The sequence below is a fragment of the Opisthocomus hoazin genome, chromosome 2 (genome assembly GCF_030867145.1).
Source record: "Opisthocomus hoazin isolate bOpiHoa1 chromosome 2, bOpiHoa1.hap1, whole genome shotgun sequence".
Taxonomy (NCBI): Eukaryota; Metazoa; Chordata; class Aves; order Opisthocomiformes; family Opisthocomidae; genus Opisthocomus; species Opisthocomus hoazin.
The window spans coordinates 94278864-94306729 of record NC_134415.1 but is presented as its reverse complement, the minus strand read 5'-3'; the positions used below and the strand labels follow the sequence as shown (position 1 = coordinate 94306729).

At 44.6% G+C, this 27866-nt stretch overlaps 2 protein-coding genes across 3 annotated transcripts; one reads left to right on the top strand and one right to left on the bottom strand.

Annotated features, from left to right (window-relative positions):
* Positions 1 to 1453: 1453 nt before the first annotated feature.
* On the top strand, positions 1454 to 15376 carry IRAK1BP1 (interleukin 1 receptor associated kinase 1 binding protein 1). 2 transcript variants are annotated; one of them, XM_075414476.1, is made up of 4 exons: positions 1454 to 1717; positions 8081 to 8146; positions 13881 to 14011; positions 15007 to 15376. In XM_075414476.1, the coding sequence occupies exons 1-4, from the start codon at positions 1454 to 1456 to the stop codon at positions 15275 to 15277; spliced, it is 732 nt and encodes a 243-aa protein (XP_075270591.1). In that variant the 3' UTR covers positions 15278 to 15376. The 2 variants fall into 2 exon arrangements, with proteins under 2 accessions (XP_075270591.1, XP_075270592.1); XM_075414477.1 differs by lacking the exon at positions 1454 to 1717 and adding an exon at positions 2728 to 3538.
* Positions 15288 to 26430, bottom strand: LOC142360602 (uncharacterized). Its single transcript, XM_075414478.1, has 7 exons — positions 26302 to 26430; positions 24365 to 24532; positions 22982 to 23071; positions 20989 to 21059; positions 20048 to 20211; positions 18032 to 18142; positions 15288 to 16066 (listed from the first exon to the last, which is right to left on the bottom strand). The coding sequence occupies exons 2-7, from the start codon at positions 24487 to 24489 to the stop codon at positions 15971 to 15973; spliced, it is 657 nt and encodes a 218-aa protein (XP_075270593.1). The 5' UTR covers positions 24490 to 24532; positions 26302 to 26430; the 3' UTR covers positions 15288 to 15970.
* Positions 26431 to 27866: the final 1436 nt, after the last annotated feature.

The following is a 27866-nucleotide window of genomic DNA, read 5'->3' as shown; positions in this document are numbered from 1 at the left end:
CCTACAGCAGGCTGCACAGGACCTTGTCCAGGCAGGTCTTGAATATCTCCAGAGAAGGAGACTCCACAACCTCCCTGGGCAGCCTGTTCCAGTGCTCCGTCACCCTCAGAGGGAAGAAGTTCTTCCTCATGTTCAGACGGAACTTCCTCTGCTTCAGTTTGTGCCCATTGCCCCTTGTCCTGTCACTGGGCACCACTGAAAAGAGCTTGGCCCCATCCTCCTGACACCCACCCTTCAGATATTTATAAGCATTTATTAGGTCCCCTCTCAGCCTTCTCTTCTTCAGGCTGAACAAGCCCAGCTCCCTCAGCCTCTCCTCGTAGGGGAGATGTTCCAGTCCCCTCACCATCCTCGTAGCCCTCCACTGGACTCTCTCCAGTAGCTCTTCATCTTTCTTGAAGTGGGGAGCCCAGAACTGGACACAGTACTCCAAATGGGGCCTCACTAGGGCAGTGTAGAGGGGAAGGAGAACCTCCCTCGACCTACTGGCCACACTCCTCCTAATGCACCCCAGGATACCATTGGCCTTCTTGGCAACCAGGGCACACTGCTGGCTCATGGTTAACCTGTCGTCCACTATGACACCCAGGTCCCTCTCCACAGAGCTGCTCTCCAGCAGGTCCGCCCCAAGCCTGTACTGGTGCATGGGGTAGTTCCTCCCCATGTGCAGGACCCTGCATTTGCCTTTGTTGAACCTCATCAGGTTCCTCTCTGCCCAGCTTTCCAGCCTGTCCAGGTCACGCTGAATGGCAGCACAGCCTTCTGGTGTATCTACCACTCCTCCCAGTTTTGTGTCATCAATGGAGTGGATGGCACCTGGAGTGCTGTGTCATCTTGTGGGCTCCCCAGTATGAGGGAGACACAGACATACTGGAGAGAGTGCAGAAAAAGGCCACGGAGATGATGAAGGCACGGGAGCATCTCTCCTGTGAGGAAGAGCCAAAAGAGCTGGGACAGTTCAGAATCCTCAGGGGGACCTTCTCGATGTAGATCAACGCGTGAGGGGAAGCAATGCAGACGAGGGAGCCAGGCTCTTCTCAGCGGAGCCCAGCGACAGGACGCAGAGTAAAACACATAAAACTCCACGCGAACACAACAGAACACTTCACGTTTACTGTGTGTGTGGCCAAACACCGGCGTGGGTTGCCTAAAGAGGTTCTGGAGTCTCCACTCCTTCAAATACTCAGAACCCAGGTGGATGTGGGTCCTGGGCATCCTGCTCCGGCTGACCCTGCTCGGGCCTGGGGCCTGACCCCTCCCGGGAGGTCTCCTTCCACCCCGAGCAGCCTGTGGCTCTCCACGCAGCCGCGCCGCCCCGCTGCCCGCCATGGCGGCAGGGCCGGGCGATGGCGGCGGGCGGCGGGCAGCGGGAGGGCGGGCGACCCGCGGCGCCTCCCAGGGTGCAGCGCGCGCTGGCGTTGGTTGCCATGGTGCCGCGAGGGGCCCCGCCGCCATGGCGCTGCCCGCGCCGCCGCCCGCCCGCCTCTTCGCCGAGCTCGTCCTGGCCCCGGTGGGACGCGGGGACCCCCCTCCCCCGCCGCCGCCGCCCGGGCGGGAGGTACACGTGAGCGGCAGCGCGGAGCTGAGCGCCGTCCCGGACCGGGCGCGGGTGTCGCTGCGGCTGGGCAGCCGGAAAGCGGCGGCCGGGGCGGCGCGGAGCAGCGTGTCCCGCCGGCTGGAGTACATCGCCCAGAGCGCCCGCCAGCGCGGCCTGTCGGTGAGGGCCGCCGCCGCCTGCCGCAGCGCCGGGGGCCGGGCGCGGGCCTGGTGCATGGGGCGCTGCGCGCGTGTTCGTGCCCCGGGTGGGCGGAGGGGTGGGGCGCGGCGGAGAGGCCTGAAGGGAGCGGGGCGCGGGCGGGCGCGAGAAGTGCCTTTGGCCTGAGGCGTTGGTTGGCCTCGGGAGGTCCCCTCACGGCAGCAAGGAGAGCGCAGTCCTGCCCGGAAAGCTTTGTCCGCGCTGTAAATTCCCCTTTAAAGGGACATTTTTGTCCTGTTTCTGGTTTTTATCGTAGAATCACAGAATGGTAAGGGTTGGAAGGGACCTTAAAGATCACCTAGGTCCAATTCCCCTGCCATGAGCAGGGACACCTTCCACCAGACCAGGTTGCTCAGAGCTCCATCCAACCTGGCCTTGAACACTGCCAGGGAGGGGGCAGCCACAGCTTCTCTGGGCAACCTGTTCCAGTGCCTCACCACCCTCATGGTGAAGAATTTCTTCCTAATATCTAACCTAAATCTGCCCTCTTTTAGCTTAAAGCCATTCCCCCTTGTCCTGTTCCTACACACCCTTGAGAAAAGTCCCTCTCCATCCTTCCTGTAGGCCCCTTCAGGTACTGGAAGGCTGCTAACGGTTTTGGACAGTGTCCACACCTGGGACTCTGCAGAGCAAAGCTGATCTTTGGTGGAGTAAGTGGTTGCTTTTGCAAGTTGCGTGCTATTGAAGTTTGTGCCTTTTTAGTGTATTCACAAATAAGCTGGGGAAAAGGGAGATGGCAGAGTTTGCTATCAACACCAAATTATTCGATGCGGCAAAAAAAGAAAGAATTGCAGAAGAGTTTTGTGATACTGCCTGATGTTACAGTGGAATTCAGTGTTAGTAAACGCAGAGTAAGTTACTTGGCCGAAACGGTGACGTACTTACAGTGAAATGGCATGCCCGCCTCTCAGATGCTGCACGCGTTTGAAGTGCTGGCTCCCAACTCTTTTTTTTCCTCAAAAAAATAGGATTTACTGTTTTGTTTTAAAACTGATAGCGATGCTGTCTTTGTTTCTGTCGTAGCTAAATAAAGCATTTGTCCAGGGATAAAGAAGGCCGTAAAAAAGGCCCCTTAACCCTTGCTTTAGGAGAAGGTCATACTGCAGCCGTGGGACTAGATGGCAAGGAGGCGTGCAGGCTGCTGTGGGCCAGATACATCACCCCGCTCCCCACGTTTTTCCCGAACACACGGCTGGGTGCACGTCTGTCACGAGGAGCGTGATTCCATTGCCATCAGAATGACTTGGTCAGTCAGAAATGGTGCAGTTTTGTATGGGGTTCCAGGCTGAATGCCTTCAGTTTCTATTTAGTGAGTTAAGAGTAGTTTAAAATCTGGTGGATTTTAAGAGGAACAGGAGAAGACAAGGTAATTCATGATGCATTCCTTTTTATTAGTAGAGAAAATCATATGGGGTGTACCCACCACAGTGGCAACCTGTCAGATCATGAGGTATTTCCATCCTGGCTGCAATTAAATAGCTTTTCAAAGAGTGGATAGGTTAGAAAAGGTAGTTGCAGGCATTTACCCTACAGTGAATCTGAATGACTGACAGCCGGTTTTGACACAAGCCTGACTGAATTAGGATAGCGTGGAGCATTCCACGCGTGGCGGACGGTGCTTGAAAGGAGTAGGCAGGATGTTAAATGAGTCAGTGTGCTGGAGAGGGGTTGCACGCACTACTGCAGGCTAGAAAAAATAACTGCAAAAAGAAGTGTGACCTGGACAAACAAATGGTTATGTTTGGGCGTACGCAGTTGGATTCAGAAATGTCATGGGACCAGGTAAGCAGCGGGGGTGTAACCTAGGTGGAGAGTGGACCGTTTTTACACCGTGAGAGCTGAGCATTCAGTGTCTTATTATAGTTATAATAATTCCACAGTAATCTTCTGCTGTTTCGGAGATACCACACGTTGGAGAATGGTGATGTTAGTTTTTTTGTACTTACTTGAGGGACTGTGAAACGCTGCTTAGGTTGTGGGTTTCTCGGTGCTGGCAAAGTGTTAGCTCTAGGGAACTCTGAGAAAAACAACATGAAGTTATTTTTTTTGCAGAGCAGTTCCCTGCGGTATAATTTTTAGTGCTTTGTTCCATACAATTTTAAATCGCTCCACTGCTGGAGCTTTTATTTGCCTTGTAGCTTTTCTGCTAACAACTCTCACTGCTGGCAATTTGTTCTTAACTGCATTTGCTTACATCACTTGTAGCTAATACCATTCTAGACCATTGTAAAATTAATGTCTCTTCGCAGTTTCCATACGGTTGTAGTTGTTGCAAGCTTATCTAAGGCCTCTTTAGAAATCAGCTGGCTATTCTATGTATTTATTTTTAATTAATCCATAGAACAATTTCCTTAACTGTTGTTATTGCTATCATAGGAAGTCTGTGAGATCAGAGGTGCGTAACCTTTGCGGCATCAGGAGCTTACATTAGCAGCTTGTCAGGATGCCTGGGGGCAGCACCTAATTTCCATATATATTTACACAGGATTTTAATCAGAAATAGAGGCACAGAGCAGCATTTATTTATAGAGTGCCGTAAGTATATGCAGCACTTCAGGGCACAGAATCTGCTTTGAAGGCTGCAGGGAAAGTAAAATCAGTGGGGAAACCAATCTCTCTTACTCAACCCAGCTGCTCAAAAGTAATGTTTTTTTTTCTTTCTCTAGAAGCAAACTGATTTTGTATTTACCATCTATGATGTGCTTGGGGAGCACACTTCTTTAATCACTGTATCTAACAACTGACATTGGCCATCTTGTTTAAAAATAACAGGGGTAATATTTGCTGTGCTGGTCAGAGTGTTATTTAACGAAACAAACCAACCAGCTCATGAACTATATAATCAGTGGGCTCTGGCTTAGAGTTTGTCTGTGCTGGGATATATCCTTGGTTATATGTGCAATATTCTTCATATTTTGAACCTGTTATTTAGGAGTCACAGTTATGGATGCACATCCATATAGTCAGTAGAAAAAAAAGATTTTGAAGTTTTGCTCACTCAGTTACCAAATCTTCTGATTTCAAGAAATTCTTGAATAAGAAACGTAGAACCCTGCATAAAGCATCACCTTTTTTAGACTACTGCATATTTTAAGAAATATCTCCAAAGTGTCCTTACATTTGCTGAGTACGAATCTGATTCTTACCTTTCTTAAAATAACTCTTACATATACTTCTGAAGTTTCTTGAATGGACGTTAAGCAGCAGAAACTTCTTCACCGTTTAGTTTTGTCGTTCTGTCCGTCTGATGCTAAACAGAACAGAGAGCGTGAGGGGACGAGAGGCTGGCACACGGGCACCAGATGCGTAGCTGGGTACGCGCTGACCGTAGATGCTCGTCATCCCTTGCTGTCCGGGGACACTCTGATGGATGGACCGTTAGGAGATACGAGCATGCATCAAGACTCTCATTAAGCTTTTCTTCAGTACTAAGCACAAAAATGCTGTGTTCAGGTGGAAGAAGCTAATTCTTTTGATTGTCTAAGTATCTTCATTTTTCATAATGTAAAGTTATATAGGATGTGTCGGTGCAAATGTACGAGGAAATTTTAAGAGACGTTTCCAGGTGTCTCCAGATTTTTTTATTTGTAACTGCACGTATCAGTGTAGCTTACCACAACGGTGTTAGCATACATTTCCAAACTATAAACATTTTCCCATACCGAGACTGGTGGTGTGTTTCATAAAACGTTCTCACAGTGTTGTTAACTTAGTAACCAGGAGCAGAACACGTAACTTGTGTCTGCAGGTAGGCTTTTCTCCTACTGTATTGTTACATAGCTGTCTCCTTGCAGCGTGCCTTCACTTATTGTTTAGTTTTTTCCCTATTCTCTTTTGGGGAGAGGAACAGTCATTCCTGTAAACAGTGACAGTGTTGTGAGGGTGGACGCAATGGTCCTGTGAAGAAAGAACTGTTCAGAAGTAGCAGATAGGTAGGAGGAAGGGCTATGTAATTTGGTGGTTTTTTTCTTGTTGAAAAGAGGGAAAATATAAGGCAAAGCACAGTTCTATGCTTGAGAAGCTCAATGGGATATTGACCGTCTTTTTCATTTTTGTGTTTACAGCACCTGCAACAGTGGTGATTTATGTCACTTCTGGCTCAAAAACCAGGCCGTATAAGCAGAATGCACGTGCGATTCTGTTCAGAATTGTTCAATGGCTTCTGGGGTAATGGAGTTATCACATAACAGTAGTGTTCTATTCATTTAATTTTTCTGCTGTGATTCTTGGCCCACAGATTTAGCAAATGGAGAAAGTTCGTCCAGAAGTCCAGAATACCCAACACCTCAGAAGTGTAGCTTTCCCTGAGTCACAGTGAACACTGTTGCAATCAAATGGATAGGTCCTCAGCCAAAATATGAACAGCAGACATAAGCAGTAGGAAAAAAAAAAAAAACGCCTTCTGCTTTTGATGTAGCCCAAGTCCTGATTCCAATTTAAAATTCTGTCGTCACCTACCTGTCTTTTCCGTATCTGTGTCCGGACAGACTCCTGACCAGGAGCAAAGTATCTAACAGAAGATGTATCACAGGAGGCCACCTTGTTATGACTTCAGCAATTATTTCGTCCATTTATCTTCAATAACACATATGGCTACTGTCGAATCTGGTGGGTTAAAATTTAGCTGCAAGGGAAATTTTGTAATGGGTGGCACAAAATGATCTTTCACTCCCGATTGCGTTGATCTTGCAATAGTGCCTGGAGCCACATGATGGCACTGTCCTTAAATACACAGCAACCTTGAGGAGGGCAAAACCAAATTAGAAGACTTTAATCCATTCAGCAGGAAAGAGAACTTGTTTAAAAAAAGATTAAGGAGCTGGGACAAGGAAAAACAAATGCACTTTTTCTGTGTTGACTCTAAAGTGTTATTACAGTATAGTTATTTCTGTAAATTATGAATTGTAGAAGAAAGCTTGTCTGTGTGGTTATTTGTATAAGATCAGCAAGAGCTCTAGAAAAAAATCTTTCTTGTCAGTTGTAATTGGATTGTGTCATAAATAGTAAGATTTGCTCCATTATGTAAATTAAATGAGTTGCTGGTGCTAGATGGACTTGAGCACTTTTTAGCAAACCACAGCCAGCCACGCTGCCAAAGTACCTCAAACCTGTGACTGCAAAATGGGAAATACTCTTTTTAAGTACTAACTGGCCCTGGTCCTTGCCCTTACTGGAAGAGATTCTCCAACAAATAGGACCATTGTGTTTGTCTTTGAGCACTGCCAGTCAATCACAAAATTGAAATTTCAAAATTTGTTTCTTGTAGGCTACTGTGCAGTAGTAATTATGGATCTAATTTCCATCTGACATTTTAAAAGGAAAATGCTTCTCATGATTAATGTCACTTATATAAAGTTATGCATGCATGCTACATGATAAACCTGAAGATTTGAGTCTGTGTAGGAAATACTCTGACACAAAGCATCTCTTGAAATGTGTCAACACTGAAAGCAAATACTGTTTTCCTAATGCAAACAAATTTAATAAGTAAAACTTTCTCAGTAATTGGAAGGCTTAGTATCTGCGTCCCTACAATTCCTGGGTATTAAATGCAGTTATATTTACAATTAAATTGTAAACTGTGCTTTTTGTTGTGTTGTAGTAACGTTACAATAAATTGTTCATCCAAACTGTTTACCAAAGAGGGAGGTGGGTGAAAGAAATGTGATGGTTGGACCGCTAGCAAGCTGGTCAGATATTGAGATGTGACTGGAGTTATTCTGTATCTTAGTTTGGTATCTTATTTAGAAGTCTTACAGGGTTTGCTAGTGCTCTGTGCAGCCATTCTGTTGAATAACGTAGCTGCTGTTCATGCAAAAGTGTCAATGGTGGCGTAGCCTCTGGCGAGGGTTACCGTTCTACCAGTATAACCAGTGCTCAGTCAGTGTTCAGATCACCTTGGTACAAGACGCTGCTGTTAAAATATCTTAAAATAGGGGCCTGAAGAGGACTTTTCACATATTAACTTTCTGAAAACACTTGAAGCTTCTATTTTTTTGAACCAGGTGAACTTGCAGTTACACACCAATACACGCAGTTTCTAGCTAGCAGTGACTTTCAAGACCTAATTGTTCTCTTCAAGTGAATAGCAGTGAAATTGCATTAGAGAGCTACTGTATAATTTACTTTAAATAATGTCAAGAAGTCTTTAATATCCAGCTGGTTTTTAACTGAAGAGATTTGCATGGAAAATTCCAAATTTCTGTCATGAGTCATAAGTAATAAGCCAAAACAGTTCAACTTTTACAGGACACAATGTACATACATTTCCAACAGATGCTTAATTTCTGTCTTTTAAGATTATATTCTTGTACTTTGTTTTAGGAAGAAAATATGACTGTAACAGAGGATTTTACTAGAGTAGAAAATACTTACCAAATGGAAGCAGAGGTACGTATTCAACCTAACCAAAAATGATAATTAAAAAAGAAATGCAGCAAGGACCAGTGAGTATTTGCAGACTGTCTTTCTTCATACCGAGGGGTAGATGCTCCCTCCAGTAAAGGCAGCATAGTCCAGAGAAACTATTGAAGGACTGCAGTTCAAAGCAGAGTTCAGCTGCAGTCTTCTGCTGTGTGCAGAACTTGTTTTCTGCTACTGTAATATAGAATTATGTTCTTCTCAGATGAATGTGGGCTTTTTAAATATTACACAGTGCAACAGAAGCGAATATTTAATTCTGGGGCTCTGCCATTGTCGTTCTGTGGCAGTGTAAGCAAACCCATGCTCTCCTTCACCCCTAGCCCTTCCTGCCCTCTGCTTTTTGCAAGGAGTTGTACTTGGGTGATCAGGTGATAGGTCAGTTCAGAAAGCTGCTCTGGTCCATAACTTTTTTTTTTCCAGATTAGCTTTTATTTTTTCCATTATTTTAGCTCCCTGAACTGGAGGCAATGCAAGGCAGAGGACAGGAGTGGATGGGGAGCAACAGTGGTGCGGCAACCCTAATCTAGATCTGCTTAAGCCACAGTTGAACAGCACCTGGACTTCTGTCTATTCTACACGACTCTGCCATCAGCTTGCTGCAAGTGAAGCAAAGCTAATTGTTTGCTAGGTAATTGTCTTTGAATTCTGTAGGTAAAAAGTCCTGTGTGAAAGCTAAATATTATGGGAATAATCACATTTACCTCAAGAACAGTTCAGGGGAGTGTGTTTTTGCACGTTCGTGTTATAGTAAGAAATCGATGCTGTGCTGGAAACACTCACTGAGTGAAATGATATGTTTTCAGTCAGTGAATCTTTTCAGAGCGTCAAACTTTAATCACTACCCAGCAAATTTACAGATTCTTATGAAGTAAACCTGGAAGTCTGCAAGAAAATGATAGCTGTTTTATAGAGCTGTTATTTACAGTCCCCTAAAACAGGGTTCAGCCTCTTTAGTTTGCTTGCTTTAAGGCATATTCTCATGTAAGTAACACAATAAAGACAGAAATAACCGAGAATTTGGAGAACAAAATTTGGATTTTAAAATGAGTCTTCAGATACTTAAATAGTGTGCATCAGTGTGTGTTCTGAACGACTTTAACTTAGTATACTGACACCTACTATCATGAGACCTTAAATCACCATGTTTTTTAGATAAGCTATACTTAAAAATTATAAAACTATATTGGACTATTATTTAGGCTACAGACAAGTTTAGGATTACAACTTCAGTCTTAAGTGGCAACTTAACCAATCATCTCCCTTTTGCTATTAATTTTTACACAGCAAAGATTGTACGTGGAAAGCAAATCACATGGATTTAGTGTTCATTTGTAGGCAGCTTGGACCAGCTGTAATTGCTGTTCAAAAGTTGTGTCGTTGCCTAGGGCCTGGGTGTCAGAACTTGAAAAATCCAGCCATAGCGCTGCAGTTTTGGCTGCCCTGTACACAGAAGTAGCAGCATGGTCACTCTTTATGCAGACATTAGTTTCTCCTTGCTTCGCCCTTTATGTATGTACTTGTTTCATTAGTGCAGCTTCATAAACCAATGAAGTCCCATTGACCAGCGTGTTTGCGTACTTTAGCAATATAAATGAATTTAAAATTAACTTCCACTCGCTTCTTTGCTGAAGAGTTTGCCGTTAGATTTGTGTTATACATAAAATCTTGGAAATCATGCACTGTCTCACTCTATAAACTCTTCTCACCTTTTGTCTGCTGTACGAGTTTTCAGAAGACTAAAGAAATTCCCAGACAAATAGCTATTTTAAGATGTAATTAAGAGTTCAAGACACGCTTTCAACTGTAAGGAAATAAATTTTAATTCATGCTATAACAAAGGAAAATATGCAGAAGAACGAAGTTGTGTATGAGATCACAAAGCTCTATAATATCTTAATCATAATAGTTCATTTATTGCATTATGATCTCATGGGATGAAGATTATGTTGGTTTTGTGCATTCCTTAATATACTTGACTCCTTATAAACTGTAACTTCTTGTCCTTTACAGCCTTATCCAACCCTCATGTTGTCCATAATGGTTTTGCATACCCACATATTACTTTTTCACACTTTTTAACCTTAATCATAATTGAAAAAATTGAAACACTGCTTTGCATTTTAATGCTCAGGTATCCTCTGTAAATGTAAGTGGAATTTTTTGCATCTAGCTCTAAATTAAAACTGTGATTTTTAGGGGGGGAAACAGTTATTGCTCAGTTGTTTTCTGCCGAGGGTACCTGATCACATGCTGCTTTTTTAACAATATGGTTCCTGAGTGCCCAGAATTGCCCCAGCCTGAGCAGCTTATCTCTTGCTGAAGACCCACAGTTCTTTTGTGTGATCATTCTTTTGTTTCATCCCCTTGAGGGAACCAATCTTGTAAACACTGATAGCAATCTGGAAAATGCTATGACAGTCTTCATGGTGAGACTTTCAACTTTCCACAAAATACAACTATGACAGTTTTCTGGCAAAACAGCACAACAGGATGTATGCTTTTTATATCTGGCAAGAACTCACACTGAAGAAAAAAATCTAGATTTATTCTTATAGAATCATAGAATGCTTTGGGTTGGAGGGGACCTTTAGAGGTCATCTTGCCCAACCCCCATGCAGTGAGCAGGGACATCTTCAACTAGACCAGGTTGCTCAGAGCCCCGTCCAACCTGGCCTGGAATGTTTCCAGGGATGGGGCCTCACTGCCTCTCTGGGCAATCTGTGCCAGTGTTTCACCACCCTCGTGGTAGAAAATTTCTTCCTTATATCTGGTCTAAATCTGCCCTCTCTTAGTTTAAAGCCATTGCTCCTTGTCCTATCGCAACAAGCCCTGCTGAAAATGTTTTCCCCGTATTTCCTACAGGCCCCCTTCAGGTACTGAAAGGCTGCTATAAGGTCTCCCAGCAAAGATCTTCAGTCTTTGTTCAAGTTGATACTGCACCTTCCAGAAAGTGGCCCAACCCCCAAGTTACAGATAAAGGGTGCGCAGCTGAGGTGAAGATGCAGAGTGGGTGTAGTTTTGCACAATAGGTGTGACCCTTTGTCCTCGCAGGAGATGGAATTGCCCTGCCACTCCATCGTGGTCAGTTTTTAAGGCCCTAAGCCCAGCTTAGGCTCAGCTGTGTGAAGAGCTGCTGAGCCAGTGCAAAGATTCAAGCCAGGGTGAGGAACAGGTACTGCACGGGGAGGCTACCAAGGGTAACAAGGCATGTGCATTAATTACTGTGTGCTAATTGGAAATATTCATTTTTTACCTTACTCTGTTGTTTAGGTTTGGCCTGGATAAATGCCAGGTGCCCACCAAAACCGCTCTGTCACTCTCCCTCCTCAGCTGGACAGGGGAAAGGAAATGTGATGAAAGGCTCGAGGGTCCAGACAAGGATGGGGAGAGATCACTCACCAGTTACTGTCATGGACAAAACAGACAGAACTTGGGGAGAAAAGGGAGTTTAATTCATCACCAATCAAATCAGAGGTGGATAATGAGAAATAAATCCAGATCTTAAACCACCTTCCCCCCACCCCTCCCTTCTTCCCTGGCTCAGCTTCACTCCCGGTTCTCTATCTACTCCCTTCCCCCTGAGCAGCGCAGGGGGACAGGGAATGGGGGTTATGGTCAGTTCATCATACGCTGTCTCTGCTGCTCCTTCCTCCTCAGGGGAGGACTCCTCACACGCTGCCCCTGGTACAACATGAGGTCCCTCTCACTGGAGACAGTTTTCCACAAACTTCTCCAACATGAGTCCTTCCCAGGGGCTGCAGCTCTTCACAAACTGCCCCAGCGTGGGTCCCTCCCACGGGGTGCAGTCCTTCAGGAACAGGCTGCTCCAGTGTGGGTCCCCCACGGGGTCACAAGCCCTGCCAGCAAACCTGCTCCAGCGTGGGCTCCTCTCTCCACAGGGCCACAGGTCCTGGCAGGAACCTGCTCCAGCGCAGGTTCCCCACGGGGTCACAGGCTCCTTCAGGCATCCACCTGCTCTGGCATGGGGTCCCTTCCATGGGCTGCAGGTGGAGATCTGCTCCACTGTGTACCTCCATGGGCTGCAGGGGAACAACCTGCCTCACCATGGTCTTCATCATGAGCTCCAAGGGAAAATTCTGGTCTGGTGCCTGGAGCACCTCCTCCCCCTCCTTCTTCACTGACCTTGGTGTCTGCAGAGTCATTTCTCTCAAATCATCTCACTCCTCTCTCTTAACTGCCGTTTCATGCCAGAGGTGTTTTTTTTTCTTCCCTTTCTTCAACATGTTACCACAGAGGCGCTACCACTGTTGCTGACGGGCTTGGCCTTGGCCAGTGGTGGGTCTGTCTTGGAGCCAGCAGCACTGGCTTTATCAGACGTGGGGGAAGCTTCTGGCAGCTTCTCACAGAAGCCACCCCTGTAGCCCCCCCAATAGCAAAACCTTGCCACGCAAACCCACACCACCTGTATATGAAGTAGCCCCCTCCTCTCCCACTGAGAGTTTCAGCTTCCTCGAATTATCTCATGTACCACAAGGTAAATCTCTGGTACGCGCATGGGGAGTTACTGCAGCACAGCTGATGTGCCAAAAGCTGGATTTCTGTACCGCATGCCATCACTGGGATAGACTGCTGCATGGACTGCAGTGATCACCGGGGTGGCTGTACGTCACAGAGGTTGGCAGCAGAATTTTCTTTACCACAGTTTTTTTCTTCCCCTCCTGTTGAAGCTGCGTTACTATGCAAAGAGTCAGGGCTATCAGAGAAGGTGAGCCTGGCTTGGTGGTGAGAGCACTGTGCTGGGAAGCGGAGGGTTTTGTTCTTCTGAATAAAGAGTTTGGGAGCCAGGATTTCTGATTCATGAATGCTATAGCAGTTCAGTGTCATTGCTTCACTCCTGGCGACTGCTGTGCTCTGCCACAGAAGAAGGCTGGCTCCTGCCTGGAGAATTGCCGCCGGGCTGGCAGGGAAGGCTGTAGGGCTCTGGATCCAAGGCTGACAGTGACACTCAAATTCCTGATGCATCTGTATTTAATGCTTCTTATTGCCAAAGCCAAGGCAGCCAGATGTTTAAATTGTTACTAAACCAAGTCTGAAGTGCCCAGTTCTGTGCAGGCACTGGAGTGAGACTGTTCAGCCAAGACAGGGTTTTGAACCCACTGCAAGCTGGACTGGGCTAGGCTTAGTTGTCTCATAGTTTAGGTTTCTTGAACCTAATGTTTGGAATTAAAATGTAATAGTCCTTCCTGCACAATGTTTTCCACATCATTTTGCTTGGGCTTCTGCATAATTAACATTTAGTAATATAAAAAGGGAAGAACCAGGATGCATCTAATCATGTGTCCCAAAGAGCACAGTCATTCTTCACATTGTCTACATACCAAGAATGCCGTACTTCCTCACAAAAGAGCATTTCCTAATCCTCAATTTTAAACCATTTTATGAACTTTGTTCTGTTGCAAACTCAGTGATAGGCTCTAGGGCTGCATAAAAGTCTTCTAACTAAACAAATGTTGGAATTACATACAGGACTAGTATGTTTAGTTAGTTTGTACATACCTGGCTTTATGCTGGTCATAGAATCGTTCAGGTTGGAAAGGACCTTTAAGATCATAGAGTCCAACCATAACCTAACACTGCCAAGTCTGCCCCTAAGCCATGTCCCATGATTTAAATTCAAGTGTGGAATCGTAGGGGAAAAATGAAAAAAAAATTATTGTGTGATGCCTGTGTTCACTCCCAGGTCTGTATGACATTCAGCGATTTTGGAAAAATGCAGAATGTTTGCAATCTACTCATTGAGAAGTTAGGAAGCTCCGTTACCATCAGTCCACCTCATTTCTACCATACACCAGAAGCCGTAGACACCCTTCGGTAAGTTCTCTCTCATGCCACACATTTTACAGCCTCAGTTAACTGTTAATATGAATACATAATTTATACTGTTTGTAATGGGAGCAAATAGTTTCCTTCACACCTATTAAAATTTATGTTCAAGGATTTCAGTATTTAAATGTAACTTGTAAATTAATGCCATTCAGCCTAGAAGATACAGCTTGTTCTTTCTACAGTGTCGCTGTGCAAAAGCAGAATGTAATAAAAAACATTTTCCCACTGATTTCCACTGGAACTATAATCTGCTGTGAATATTAGGTCAACAGAATTTGGCTTTGGTTACATCAGCAGGTGTAGATTTAATTTGTATTTATTCATGAAGGTACAAGGACGTTACCAGATGTTGATAATTCGAAGTACCCTTGCCAAGTTGGGTTACTCTTAGCTGCTGATGTGATCTGAAAAGAACCACGTACGGTGCTTGCTGAGCATCGAAACATGCTACTTTGAAGCTCATGGTCTTGATATTTTAGGTGTTAACTGTTCGAAGTCCTACTTCTCCCACTGACATTGGGGCAGGGCTGGGAGAAGTTTAATCTTGGTTTGAGTTTTGCCGCTTTAAAGAAAATCATGCCTGGTCCAAGAAGCAAGCTCACCTGGTTCTGGAGACGTCAGAGTGTATCTATCTCAAAGGTACCAGGCAGGAGTATGGAAATCAGGCCAGGGAGGTTAAATAGGTGCTAGCTAGTTCACAGTATGTGTACGCCTCCCAGCTGGGCCCCCCAGCTGCCTGGTGTTCGAAATGCTTGATCGTAGCTGATGAGGAGGATGCTGACGTTTTCTCTGCATGCTCCCCTCCTCAAACTCCTAAACCATCACCCAGAAGCTGGGGGAGGGTGGCGTGCCCGATATCTATGCAGCTACAAAAGCTGAGGCATTAAAAAAAAAAAAAAAAAAAAACACCACTGCTTGGCAGGAATACTTGCACATCAGTTGGCCCTGCTTGTTACTGTGCTTCTTTTTCTACCTCTCAGCCGTCAAGTATGCGTTGCTGCTGTTGGAAACACACGCTGGAAAGCTCAGGAAGTCTGTCGACTGTTTGGCCAGTCACTGGGAAAACCTTTATTAATAAGAGAAGAAGAAACAAAAGAATGGGGAGGCCACATAGACAGTCATCTGTCAAACTCCCCCGATTCACTGACTCTGCAGGAAAGAATCCAGAACGCTACTGCTTACGCTTCTTGTAGGGTGTTTGCTGTGTTTGAGATAAAGGGAAAAGAAAACAGAAGAAACAAGTTGCTCTAGAAACTTTCAAATCCTACACATTTTCTAAATAAATTTTTTATGCTTTCTTGAGGTTTTTTTGTACTTTATTCTTATGGCAGCAAGTAGAGTTGAGAGAGAAGATTAAGAATGCGGTTTGTGTAGCAAGCCAGAGTAGAAGGTTTCTCAACAGGTCTGTCCAGGTGCAAAAAACTAGATTCTCTCTTCCTTTGCATGTATTGTTTGAAAGTAGCACAACACATGCGTTTGTAAAGAAAGGAGTCAAAGTATTGCAGGATTTACTTACTACAGCTCTCCCCAGAAGTATTTCAGTTCCTCTTGGCCTTTATTTAGCTCTATGGCCTAAACTTAAGCTTACGGTTCATTCTGAAAGTACAGTTCTTAACTGTTCAGTTTCTTCATCTGCCCCCTGTAAAAGGGCAAGATAATTGATGTGCAAAGCCCTGGGTACGCCTAGCTGAAACTGGGCTATATTTAAACCTTTCCTCCCAAATCTGGAAGGAAATCAAGCTTTGTCCCGTGTCGTGGTAAACTGAACAGGCACTGTGTTCTCTTCTAATGAAATATATGTTTCAACTTAAAACATACTTAGCAATGTTTTATTTCATCATAGGAAAAAATATACATGACTTTTATCCTGGTGTCTATTTGCTCAAGTTTAAAAAAGAAATATGTTGTCTGCATGTACATTACATGTACAAACACTTAAGTACTTCAGTCATGAGGATAGATTTTTTTCAACCATGGCTGCATAATGTATTTTGATCCGTCATATCCACTGAAATAGGCTTTCATATCAGGGTGATGTACCTGAGAAAATAATATTTCAAATTGAATAAGCACCAGAATTAGCAATAAATACAAACTAAAAAGAATCATTAAAGTTACTACAGTTAACTTTTTGAAAACTCCCAATTAGTTTTTAAATACATAATGTACATAGAGATGCTTTCAGTGGGATTTTTTCCATGTACCTTAACCTAATTTATGTCATCGCCACAGTGGCATTCTCAAACTGCCAGAGTGCTCTACGAACTTTGAACATATCACAAGATATTACACGATAGGTCTACACCGGCATTGATGTTCTAAAATCAGCGCTGTTTCTTACTGCAGTAGTTGCCACTCATTTGTTGCTGGCAGAGCTCTTTGTTATTTTTTTCAGCTGGCTCAGTTATTAAATCCGATCAGGCAGCAGAAGCGGTAAAGAAGCAGTCGAGGGAATGGTGAAGACACGCCGAGTTGGTGGCCTTAGGTACCGCAGTGTGCAACTCGAAGATGCAAATCCACACAGGGCAGTCCAAGTTAGATGCCTCGCCTTGCCATGATATACAAAGCTTACAGTGAGGGGCTTAGAACTGTCAACTAGGAAAGGGTTAGGACAAGTCTAAGCATTTTCTCATCAGTTTCAACTCTCCAGGCAGTTAAACTCTGCCTATCGGGCTGCAGCAAAGGCAAGCGAGGGCAACCCACGGACCTTTTGAATTTCAGGTACAGTCATGACTCGCCATTTGTAATTAATCTCAACTAGGCAACTTTCACATATCTGACTTTGTGAGATTGTTACCATCACTTCCCCTAATAATCTGCGGGGAGAATGAGCCTGTCATGCTGGTGAATAAAGCAGTCTGGTATCTTAAAGGCTAGTTTACGCAAGGGAAGTGTTCAAGGTGAGGTTATCTGTTTCTCCCTGGGGACCTAAAGGTAACCGAAGATAGCCACCTGACTGACATAATGAGAGATGCATTTTTTAGACACATAAGTTAGAGCGGTCAGAACCCAATTTCAAATACTTCTGACGCTTATCTGGGACAGCATAGTTCCTGCTCCTAAATCCAGGCATGTTAGCACATTTTGTATTATAGTTGGTGGCTAAAACAGGAACAAGGACCGGAACTAAGGCTTCTCCCAAATACGAGAGGTAACGGTGTCACGCTGCTCAGCCCCGTGGCTTGTGGGGTTCCTTTATGTGCAGTGGCACAGTGTCAAGGGCGAGCATGGAGAGTCTTCAGGCCAGCCCAACTTACACAATTCTTTGGGGGGTTCTCTGAAAGGCAGAAGATGCCAATGTGATCTCCTCTGTTTGACTGGACCAAGCACCTTGAATGGTCCAGCCACTTGCTGTTACTTTGAATACAGATACTGCACTATCCACTGTTTGAAAGGCGCACCCACCATAGCACTGGATCCCTTGCAAAAAGCCCTTTGCATGTGGCATGTGTGCCTGAAGGCTGTTTTCTGAATCAGAGTCTCTGACTAGTTTAAGAACCAGATGCACCTTGCATAAGCTACAAATCAAAAGCTACCAAGACTGTGATACACAAAACACATTTAAGAAGGGAGACGTTATTCAGTCTGGGCAGCTGCTGAGCAGGAGCTGTTTGAAATGCAGATTTTTCAGAGTGGAATTGAGAAACCAGTATACTTTGCTAGATCCAGTAGAAAGAGATTAAATGACACATCCAACTTTGATAGGTCAGTGAAATCCTAAAACAAAAGTCCATGTCTGCAACAGCCTGTACATAACAGCAGTCAAGCCGCTAAAACACTTATAAAACAAGGCATTTGGATACTCTGAAGTAGGCAGCACCTGGGTTTGGTCATTTCTCACCTTCCAAAAACACATACTTGAAAGTACCACAGTAGTTTGTGTATCTGCTTTCTCTATTAGTTTCCACAAACTTTGCAAAATAGATAGCATCTATTAAGCCAAAGCTCAGCCATCTTTAAAACGTACAGGATAACAAGTTGCAACTGAATAAAAATAAATGCTACCTCTAGTCCTGTAATAATTGTTATCTCTTCCTCAGGAATGTAAGCTGTAGATTTGCCAAATCCATTTGCTTTGTTAATTAGAATTCGATAGTGAGGAGTATATTTTAGATCCTGTAAAAATAGAAGTAAAATAAATAGCTTCAAGGGGAGATGATGACTAAAGATTACATTACATAATCAGTAACTCTCGCTAGGTTTACAGAACCTAAACCCACTCAATATATACACGCAGCAAGTTCATTTTTATGATCTTACCAACGTCACTTTGGAAAATTAAATACGAAGCAACCAAAACTGTAATACATGAAGTTCTTGGCATATCTGAAACATTTTTTTAAGCGTCAAGGTGTTAATTAGCCTTTTCTCCCATAGATCTTGCAAGAAGCGTGACTTGGAATATCCCTCCTATTTGTATATAGGACCCATAACAGTTAGTCACCCTTCTTCCTTCACAAGTGGCAACCGAGACACCACAGAGAAAGAAGCAAATTCAGAGCACAGTACCACCTCTGACAATCGTGGTCCCAATCCTGGACAGAGCTAAGGCAACTTCTCCAGATACATAAAAATCTTCCAGCCAAGAAAGGAAAAGCGTGGCTCACTATTACTATTACAGTGCCTATGAAAACAAACTATGGGCCAGGGTCCCACCATGCGCGCTGCTATCCATAAACATTCCTGCCCAAAGTAACCCACAGTCTAAACACAAAAAAAGTGATGGATGAACATAGACAGAGAACTGGAGTTCATGAAGCAGTTAGCATCGATCAACGTGACAGGCAGCAGCCTCCGCTCAGCAATTTAGTAAAGAACTGAAAGTCAGAGAAAGGCAAGGAAAGGTTGGGCTGAAAGCCTGGATAACGTTTAGAGGGGGTTTGCAAGGACCAAGCTTAGCAGTTACCTCAGAAAGGTCAGAGGGCGTTTTGCATAGCTGATGTGTGTAACATGATAGGCAAAGGCAAGTTAAAAACAATCAAAACAAGCCAAAACCACACACTTAAACCACATGTCATCACTGTTGGAATTAAAACAATAAAGATGAGCATGAGGTCACAGGGAGAACAGAGCAATATAAGTACATCAAAAGAGTCAGAACGCCTGATGGGACATTCATGGGTGTTCAGGTGGTGACAACAATACTGAGAAGAGAAAAGGAGAGGAGAAAAGAAAGCAAGGATGTGGGTGTTTTAGAAGCCAAAGATGACTGGCAGACGGGTAAAATTCCAGCAGGGAACAAACAACACACCAAACAGGACTGAATGGCTGCTCCCAGGTGAAGAGGAATTCTCTACTACAGGCAGAGTTTCTCATTTTCAGTCCTATTCCCCTTAATGTTTAATGCCTTCTTGCCACTTACACAGCACATCAGCTGGCCATCCCACATAGCGTGCAGCACTGTACTATCAGACCAGCACCGTCAACAAAGATCTAGCATCTGATTTTCAAGTACAACAAGGACGTCGGCTAGAGAATTTCAAAAGCTTCAAGAATTCTAACAAAAACACGCTGTTAAACAGGTTTGCATTCCAAGTTCCCATATCCCCAGAAACATTGCTTTCCAGCTGAACCTGACTAAACACAAAGGATAATTTGCATTTCGCAGGTGCAGTGAAGATGGTATCAATCATACCCACACTGGAAGGTCAGATAACAGCTTTAACAGCCTCTCAACTGTAGTAGCACACCGTGAGAAATCCGTTCAAACATTATAGGTCGACACTGCTACTTTAAATACAGCACTATGTATTGAAAGTGAGTAATGTTAATTCGAGTCATGTCCAGTACAACCCTGACCAGCAAAGCTTAACCAATCAGTGGTGCAAAAGCAAAGCCCTGCTGGGACATCAGCACAGCAGCAGCAGAGGTATCACTCAGCGGCAGAGGTGATATGGGGACTCTTGGATATTTTCCATTAGGTTAGCAGGAAGCCTGTCTGTAACAGTGTTTCTGAGGGTTTTTTTAACCCGAGTTATTCTGTGTACCTATTAATAAAGCAAGAGTCTAACACATTCAAACCTGTTTCGCTGGAGGATATTCACGTTGTAGCCATTCTTCTGGAGCTTTAGCTTTTACATCCCATCCAACAATGACTCCTGAATAGCCAAATCTTTTGTGAACCATTACCTGTCCCACACTGAACTGAATATATTCAGGCTTTGGACTGCGAACATAAGTTGATTCTAATTGAAGAGAGAAAGAGACTTAGCAAGGAGAAGTGTTTGATCAAGTGTATTAAACATTTAAACAGACATTCTTCTGACTTCTACCCGAAGAGAAGTGATAATTAGATTAACAGGCAAAGTAAACAAGGAAACTGGTACCTTGTTTCCCCCCCCCCCCCGAATATTACTATGATATTTGACAAAGCAGCATCCCCCAAAGAAGACATTTTTCTATTTGTATGCCTTTGATATTACACAGGGGTCTTAAGAGTTCTGGAAAGCATACACACATGTATGTATTGACAATTATTTAAGCCTCACATACAATATTGTACAGTGCTTACACACGCTAACTGATTTTGCCATTAGTTTTTTCCAGTTTAGGTGACAGATTTCTTCTATTCAGTCTGACTACAGGGAATTTTTTTTTCCAGGAACAGACCGATCCACTGTTTCTTTTTCCTGTCATGAAGTTGATCTAAATCAGTTCATTTGAATCAAGCGAAAGCTACACCACTGTTTCATACATCAATACAAAATAGGCACACTCAGATCTAGTCACTAAAATAGATACATACATATTGCATATCATACTGATATTGTTACACAACACAGGGTGAAAAGGTCTTGGATTTTACATTTTGTTTTGCTTACTGAACATTATCAATGTTTGGAAAGAAGGAAAAAAAAAAAGAGACTACCATTTACAAAGCTAGTACAGAAATCCACTGTACAAAACCTTATAGAAGACAGTAACACAAGCAAAATCCAAAAGGACTGCAAAGACTCTGGTACCTGCAAAGTAAGAATGGGTTTCTGCTTGGTTGTGGCCAATTTTAGTTTTCTTTTCTCCATAGTACCAATTCCTAAAATGCAAAATTAATAACCCAACATTGAAACAAGTTCTTTAGAAACTGAGTTTTAGGATAATCAGCCTTCTGATTATTACCGTCTTAAGCGTTTGCCTGAACAGAGAGATACTGCAAAGCATTTGATACAAAATTCTTCACAATTTGAAGCCCAGATGAGTTTTTTACATTAAAACTGCTTTTAAGGAATACACCAGACAAAGGAATTTGTTCCAACAGGAAAAAAAGAGTATGAATTAAATTTCTTTGGATATGTAACTCTACAGTTGCATTATGGTTTTTATAACAGAGGAAATCAATTTATTTTACATAGGTGAGCAAGTATTATTCTGAACTCTAACAGAGTGGTTCTTCAGTATCTTTTGTAAAACCCTTAAAGACTGGTTAACACTGGTATGGACAAGGTGTCTGGCAACACGTCCTGATACAGTAAGTGTAGCTTTTCCTTCTGTGCTAGGCTGAATCTCACCTGAATTTAAAGGGCGCGGGCTACGGGAGGGACATCTTTAGAAAGGGGATATGGCTTATCTTTTTCATTGTTATTGTGGAAAAGAAAGTCTGAAGAAACAATGAGCAAACTGAACATTTAGCTGGGGGGCCGGGAGCTTTCAAATATTCTTCCTGCTGGCAATGTAACAGGAGCAGTCTATGAACAGATGTATTTGGGTTAACATTCTCCATCCATACCAGTCAGCTACCTGCTGGTGCCAAAGAACTACAGGTTGTCCTAGTCTCCTTCCTCTTTTTTGGTGTTCACCACTTTCCCTCTTTCAGTCTTACTCCCTTCACCCTGTCTGGAAAAAAGTAAGAGCAGGTTCCACAACTGTGCAAACAATGCTTTTTTTGAAAGTCTTGGTTTAGCTCAAATCTGTAGAAAGACTTCAGGCTGACAAATACCTTTTAACAGAAACAGGAATGGGCAAATATCCTGACTTGTCAGACGGCATTGTTGAAAACAGCAGCTAATATAGTAGATTTGGAAGGTCTGAAATGTCACCGTATTTTTAGGATAACCAATTCTTCATAAGATATTCAGAAGACACAAGCAGCTCCAACTATATACAAATAATCAAAGGATCACTGGTCTTTGAAGGCTTTACCTTCAGATACGCCTGGAGCTTTCCACAAAGTTGCAAACCAATTTATGGTGAACCTAAGAAAAACACAGTTTCTGCTTCCATGCATACATCACTCCCCTAGTTTTTCCTGGGGGCAAAACTAAGTCTGAATCTTCCACAGTTCAGAGGACTTGACACCCTTGATTACTGTACATGGATCAATAATAAAGGACCTCTGAAGGTCCAGACAAGGTAAAACCTTTAGAGTATTTCTACTGTACAAGAATTAAATCTCACAGACAAGCCCTTTAGCCTCCCCAAACAAGTCCAAGCAACAGTCATCTTAAATTAAAATAGTGTACATATAAATGGATATAATCTTACTTTTTCTACACCAGCTCATTGTCACATGTCCAATAACCAAGTTTCCCCTTCTTCCCAAACCCACAGATTTCCCATCTGCGTTTTCTAATTCAAGTTTTATTCAGCTCCCATACACAGCACAAGATGTCCATCCCACGTTGCAGGATCTGATCCTACAAACATGTAGCTGCTTACAATCATTAATATGGATCATCGCCCTGACTTCACAACTAGGTAAACCGAAAGTAGAGGATAACACATATAGAATTACTGCCATGATTTATGTTTAATTTTGCATGGAGTTCAAATTGCATGTTTGTGTAGAATAGAGGCACAAGGTTTTCTTAAAACTGGTAGAAAGTTCCAAATCAGTCTCAACAACCAAATGAGAGGCATTTCCTCTTTGTCACTTATTTCACCCCTACAGCATACCCTCCCGTTAAGAACAGACCATGTTTGAAATTTATTCTGAAGTGCAGACAGTAAGTAACATCCTACCTTGTCTTCGATAGCCACAGCTTTAAACGATCTGCCCATGCATCCAGACTCAAATAAGATTTTGTAAAGCTGCTCCAATAGGCAATTATCCTTCAGTAGCAAAAACAATCATCACATTGTTTTAAAAACATTCTCTAGTATTTTTATTTTTTTTTTTTTTTAATATTTAAACTTTAAGGCTTCTGTAGAAAACAAGAACAAAAAGTCAGTGACCAGGAACAAGTTCTCCTCAAGATTAATACCAAGACTGCAAAGGAATATTCTTTCAACCACCACTTGTACCAGTAAACCATCTGTAAATTTGGGGAAATGCCATTTTTCATGACAACGTGGCTTGCTTTCTGTACTCAGACTATTGGAATTGCTAAATTGGATCAGATTCTGCAGTTTCAGCTGTTACTTGAGAATAGTGAGCATGAGACATTTAAAAAATGGCACATGTAATCACAAGACTATTAAAAAATAGCCTAAAAGATTTTGCATAAATCTGAAAGTTAGTAGTCGACTCATGCCATGAAACCTGAAAATTATTTAAATCTGGTTCCTTATGCACAAAGTCAGATTTAGTTCTTTTTTCATGAGCCTGAGCTTTTGGTCTCATTACTTCATGTATTCAAGTTCTACAGATGAACCACACGACCAGTGCACTGCACAGGCTGCACTGCGAAAATGAAGTCATAGAAGTCTCTCTCTCATATGGTTCATCTTCAAGACACCAACATCTTCCAGAGGTTACCGCTATTGAATACTTGGACCCAATGTAGTATTCCCCACTTCACATTTGGAGGCAGATGCATGCGACCCTGTCAATACGTAACTTCTTAATTCACATACAAAATAGCACTACTTAATTCTATCATTATGGCTGCCTTCAGTAATTTACTGTGAATGAATTTGTGTTGGTTAAGACTCTGTACTGAGTCATGCTATGCAAGAAAAACCTATCTTAACAGTACGTGTCAAAACGTAATGGAAAGTTAGAAACTGCCTAACTAATCAAACACTTCATTTCCCTCTTTTTAAAGGGACATAACCCAGTAGTATGTAACATATTAACACTATTAACATACATTAGTACAGTAACATATATGGGAATGTCCAAAAGCAGAATGAGATTAAGGCACAGTCGTGCACTCACGCAGATTATACGCAGATTTTCATGTGAATAAAACAATGGCTGTTATTCAAGTTTTGAAGAACATCTTTAAACAACTAAATACAGTCACATTAAGCCACAAAAAGGTACGATTTGAATGTTGTTTTCATGTAGGAATGGCCAGTGTGTTCCACCCACACTCCAGCTTTCCAGGGCAAAGTGTCACTGGGGATGAGAAAGAGAACCCTCGTACAAGCAAACACAGTAGGGAAGGAGAGACTTCCAACCTTTCTGTTATTCGGATGCGCTGAGCAGAGTCCGCCCCATACCACTGGGATATCAAATACTGTGCAGGAAGCGCCGACAGCAGCACGCAGATCTGCAGAGCTGTGGCCGCATTGATGTGAGGCATTCCAACGGCAAGCTTCTCCAAAGGCACTTCCCAGCTCTCTACTCTGAAAAGAGGAAGGGGAAAAAAAACAGGAGACAAAAACATGTAGCCGTCAGCTTTGCTAGCTGTGTAGTACTTAAAAGTTTCCTTCAGATTGTTTTGTTGGTTCACAAGGTAACATACAATCTGTACATGTGCCTTCCAGTTACATACAGAGAACACCTAAATTAAACCAAACTGAATTAAATTTGAGGGTACTTACAAAAACTAACAGAAGACCAAAGTAGACAGCGTCACAAAACAAAGAAAACGAAAACCTAGTTAAGAGTTATACAGACATCTCTTGCACCTGGAAGTAGGAAAAAAGGAACCGGGAAGTTGCATGGTTGTCCCATTTGCAATAAAAAGCTGCTCTCCACGAACAAAATTCATTGTGCTGCTTTATCATCTAATTAAGTGTATTAAACACATCTGACATATCAGATTGATGGCCTCAAGAAAAATCTATTTAGCTGCAGCGATTATTGCACACACAACAGAACTGCGGCATTTTTCTTTCGGATCGAAGGCACGCGTAGCATCATACCAGGACGGTAACAGCACGTGCCACAGCCCCATCGCTGGACGGGAAGAGGATTTGGCATCGCCATTCATTCCACAGGCACCCGCCACACCGCACCACTGCATTAAGGTGCTCCTGCCGCTTCACGTTCCGATATTGGCCTTCAGACGAGGAGCACGTTCACTGTCTTTTTACACCTGCGAGGATTTTTCAGATCAGAACTGGGACCTGCTGAAATCTGAGATCTGTACCTCTCACGCAAGCGGGCTCAGAAGGTTTGCGGCAACCTTCAAAGAGCCACCTACACCCGCTCTCCGCTCTGCCCCATCGGTCCCCAGCAGCGGCTGTTGCCGCTGCCGCTGCTCTCTGGCAGGGTGCTCGGCGCGCGGGCGCGAGCAAAGGGTTTCAGTCCCTCCTCGCTCCTGCTGTCCGCACTCAGAAAATAACGTGGGCTCCTGTAACACGCCCAGCACACGCGTGTTAGTTTAGATTATTAGTTTATTATAAGTTTAATAATCTTTTATAAGTTTAGATTTATGAAAACTGCCTGGGAAAGGCAGCGGAGGTCACAAAACAGCACTGAAGGAGGCCCGAAGAATACTGTCAGGAACATGAAAACCCCTGCGCGCGTGATGAGCGGTGATCAGAGGCTGAATTTTTCGCTTCTGCATCACCTGCTTCACAGCCCGCACCGAAACAACACATCCCCCCCCCCCCCTCCCCGCGATGTCAGGCGGTACGGGTAGCCGTGCCGCTCCGCTCGGGTGTACCGGGGGGGGTACACAGCACCGGCCCGGCCCGGCCCAGCCGCCGCCGGCAGCCCCCGGGGCCGGCGGGGACCCTCCGCAGGGCGCCCGCCCGCGGCCGCGCCGCTCCAGTCGCCCGGGGCCCGCCCCGCACCGCAGCCGCACCGAACCGAACCGCCTCTGCGCGCGTTCTGAAGGGCCCGAACCCCGCCAGAGCCCAGCCCAGCCGAGCCTCCCCCCCGGCCGAGCGCAGGGCGGCAGCGCCCACCGCAGCCGGGGGAAGCCGCCGAGCCCCCGGCCGGTAATCCTGCCGCAAGCCCCGGGGCCAGCGGCACGAAGCGCTGAGGCGGCGGGGCGGGCTGCCCGCTCCGAGACAGCCCCGCAAACCCCCTCCTCCTCCGGACCCCCGGCCCCCCGCCCTCGCCCCGGCGGCTGAGGGGCGGCGGCCCGGCGCTGGACGGCGGCAGGTGCGGGCGCCGCCCCCGCGCCCCTCCCTCCCCTCCCGGCCCCCCGGCAGCCCCTCACCCGCCGGCGGCCGCAGCTCCGGGTGCCGGGCCCGCTCCGCTCCCCGCCGCCGAGGGGCCGAGCTCCCAGGTAGGGGCGGGGCGCGAGCCGAGGTAGCGGCCGTCAGCGGCCGGCGGACATCTTGTGCGGGCTGAGGGGAGCGGCGGGACGGCGCGGCCGTTCCGACGCCTGAAGCGAAGGCGGAGGCTTCACACCCTTACGATTTTTAAGAAGATTGTAAAGAACGTAAAAGGTTTTATTTATTTTTGCAGGTTAATTTTAAGTAAATGATATTTGCAACTCCCTTATGTATTTTTTACCGTGAAGCTGGACAAGCCGCTTTAACCTGCTACGAACACAAGTGAGGGGGACACTCTCCAGTGTGAAGTTTATGCAAAAGGCGTCAAGTTGCATCAGGGGAGGTTTAGGTTGGATATTAGGAAAATTTTCTTTACTGGAAGAGTGGTCAGACATTGGCACAGGCTGCCCGGGGAGGTGGTGGAGTCCCCATCCCTGGAATGTTCAAACAACGTGTGGATGTGGCACTTCGGGACATGGTTTAGCAGGCAGGGTGGTGTTGGGTGGATGGTTGGACCTGATGATCTTGAAGGTCTTTTCCAACCTTCATGATTCTATGATTCTATGTTTTAACCCAGCCTCACAGCGCACCTCTAACCACCCTGGCGGCAGCTCAGAGGGCGCTGGGCTGTGGTCCCTGGGCCTGGTCCTGTCACACATGGATGAAGGCGTAGGCGAAATGAAAGTCTCCTGCATGGTTTCAGTAGTGCACGTGGCAGCCCTCAAGCAGAGCCTTCCCCTGGGCCTGCACCTGCCCAGCAGCTGCACGGGGGTCAGAGCCTGTTAACCAGCCTCTGCTTTGTCAGGGATTTCTTTGGTGTAAGTTCAACAGCAACCAAAGTTGTTGATGACGCCCAAATCAGAGTGGGAGCAGAGAGAAGAGCATAGGCTCAAACCGCAAACAACCCCGAGAGATTAGAGCAACGGGAACACTACAGACAACGGGGGAAGTTCAGCAGCAGTTGCAGATGTTGGGTCTCACCAAGGGAGAGGAAATCATTAGCTGTCTCTTCTCGCTGAGCACAGCTCTGTAAAGGGCAGTACCGTGAAACAAGGGAAAAATGTTACCGAGCCATACCTAGGTCAATATTGTAAGTTACTTTTCGTTGTTTCTTCAGTAACATATCGACAGTTACACTTTTCAAATGAAAAACTTTGGAAAGTACTTTTTCCAGTAGGTGCATGCTAAAAGCGAAACTGGTCTCAGAAATAATTTGAAGAATGCAGGAGCTACGCCATGTGATGATACAGGCTAAAATACCTCCTGCTTTCTGTTGTGGATAACATCAACAATGTATAGTACAAACAGTGGCCTAATATACAGTATTATTAGACACCTAACAAGTCATGATGTCTCTTCTTCATTAACAGTGCCTGTTGCGATAGGACAAGGCGTAATGGTTTTAAACTAGATATAAGGAAGGAATTTTTTACCATGAGAGTGGTGAAACCCTGGAACGGGTTGCCCAGAGAGGTGGTGGAGGCCCCATCCCTGGAAACATTCAGGG

Coding starts and splice junctions, on each gene's coding strand:
- LOC142360602 (XM_075414478.1), bottom strand. CDS start 24,489: ATGCCTCACATCAATGCGGCCACAGCTCTGCAGATCTGCGTGCTGCTG. Junction 20,212..20,988: donor AACCCATTCTTACTTTGCAG/GTACCAGAGTCT, acceptor CTCTTCAATTAG/AATCAACTTATGTTCGCAGT. Junction 16,067..18,031: donor CAATTATTACAGGACTAGAG/GTAGCATTTATT, acceptor TTATTTTCTCAG/GTACATCACCCTGATATGAA.
- IRAK1BP1 (XM_075414476.1), top strand. CDS start 1,454: ATGGCGCTGCCCGCGCCGCCGCCCGCCCGCCTCTTCGCCGAGCTCGTC. Junction 8,147..13,880: donor CTTACCAAATGGAAGCAGAG/GTACGTATTCAA, acceptor GTTCACTCCCAG/GTCTGTATGACATTCAGCGA. Junction 14,012..15,006: donor GAAGCCGTAGACACCCTTCG/GTAAGTTCTCTC, acceptor TCTACCTCTCAG/CCGTCAAGTATGCGTTGCTG.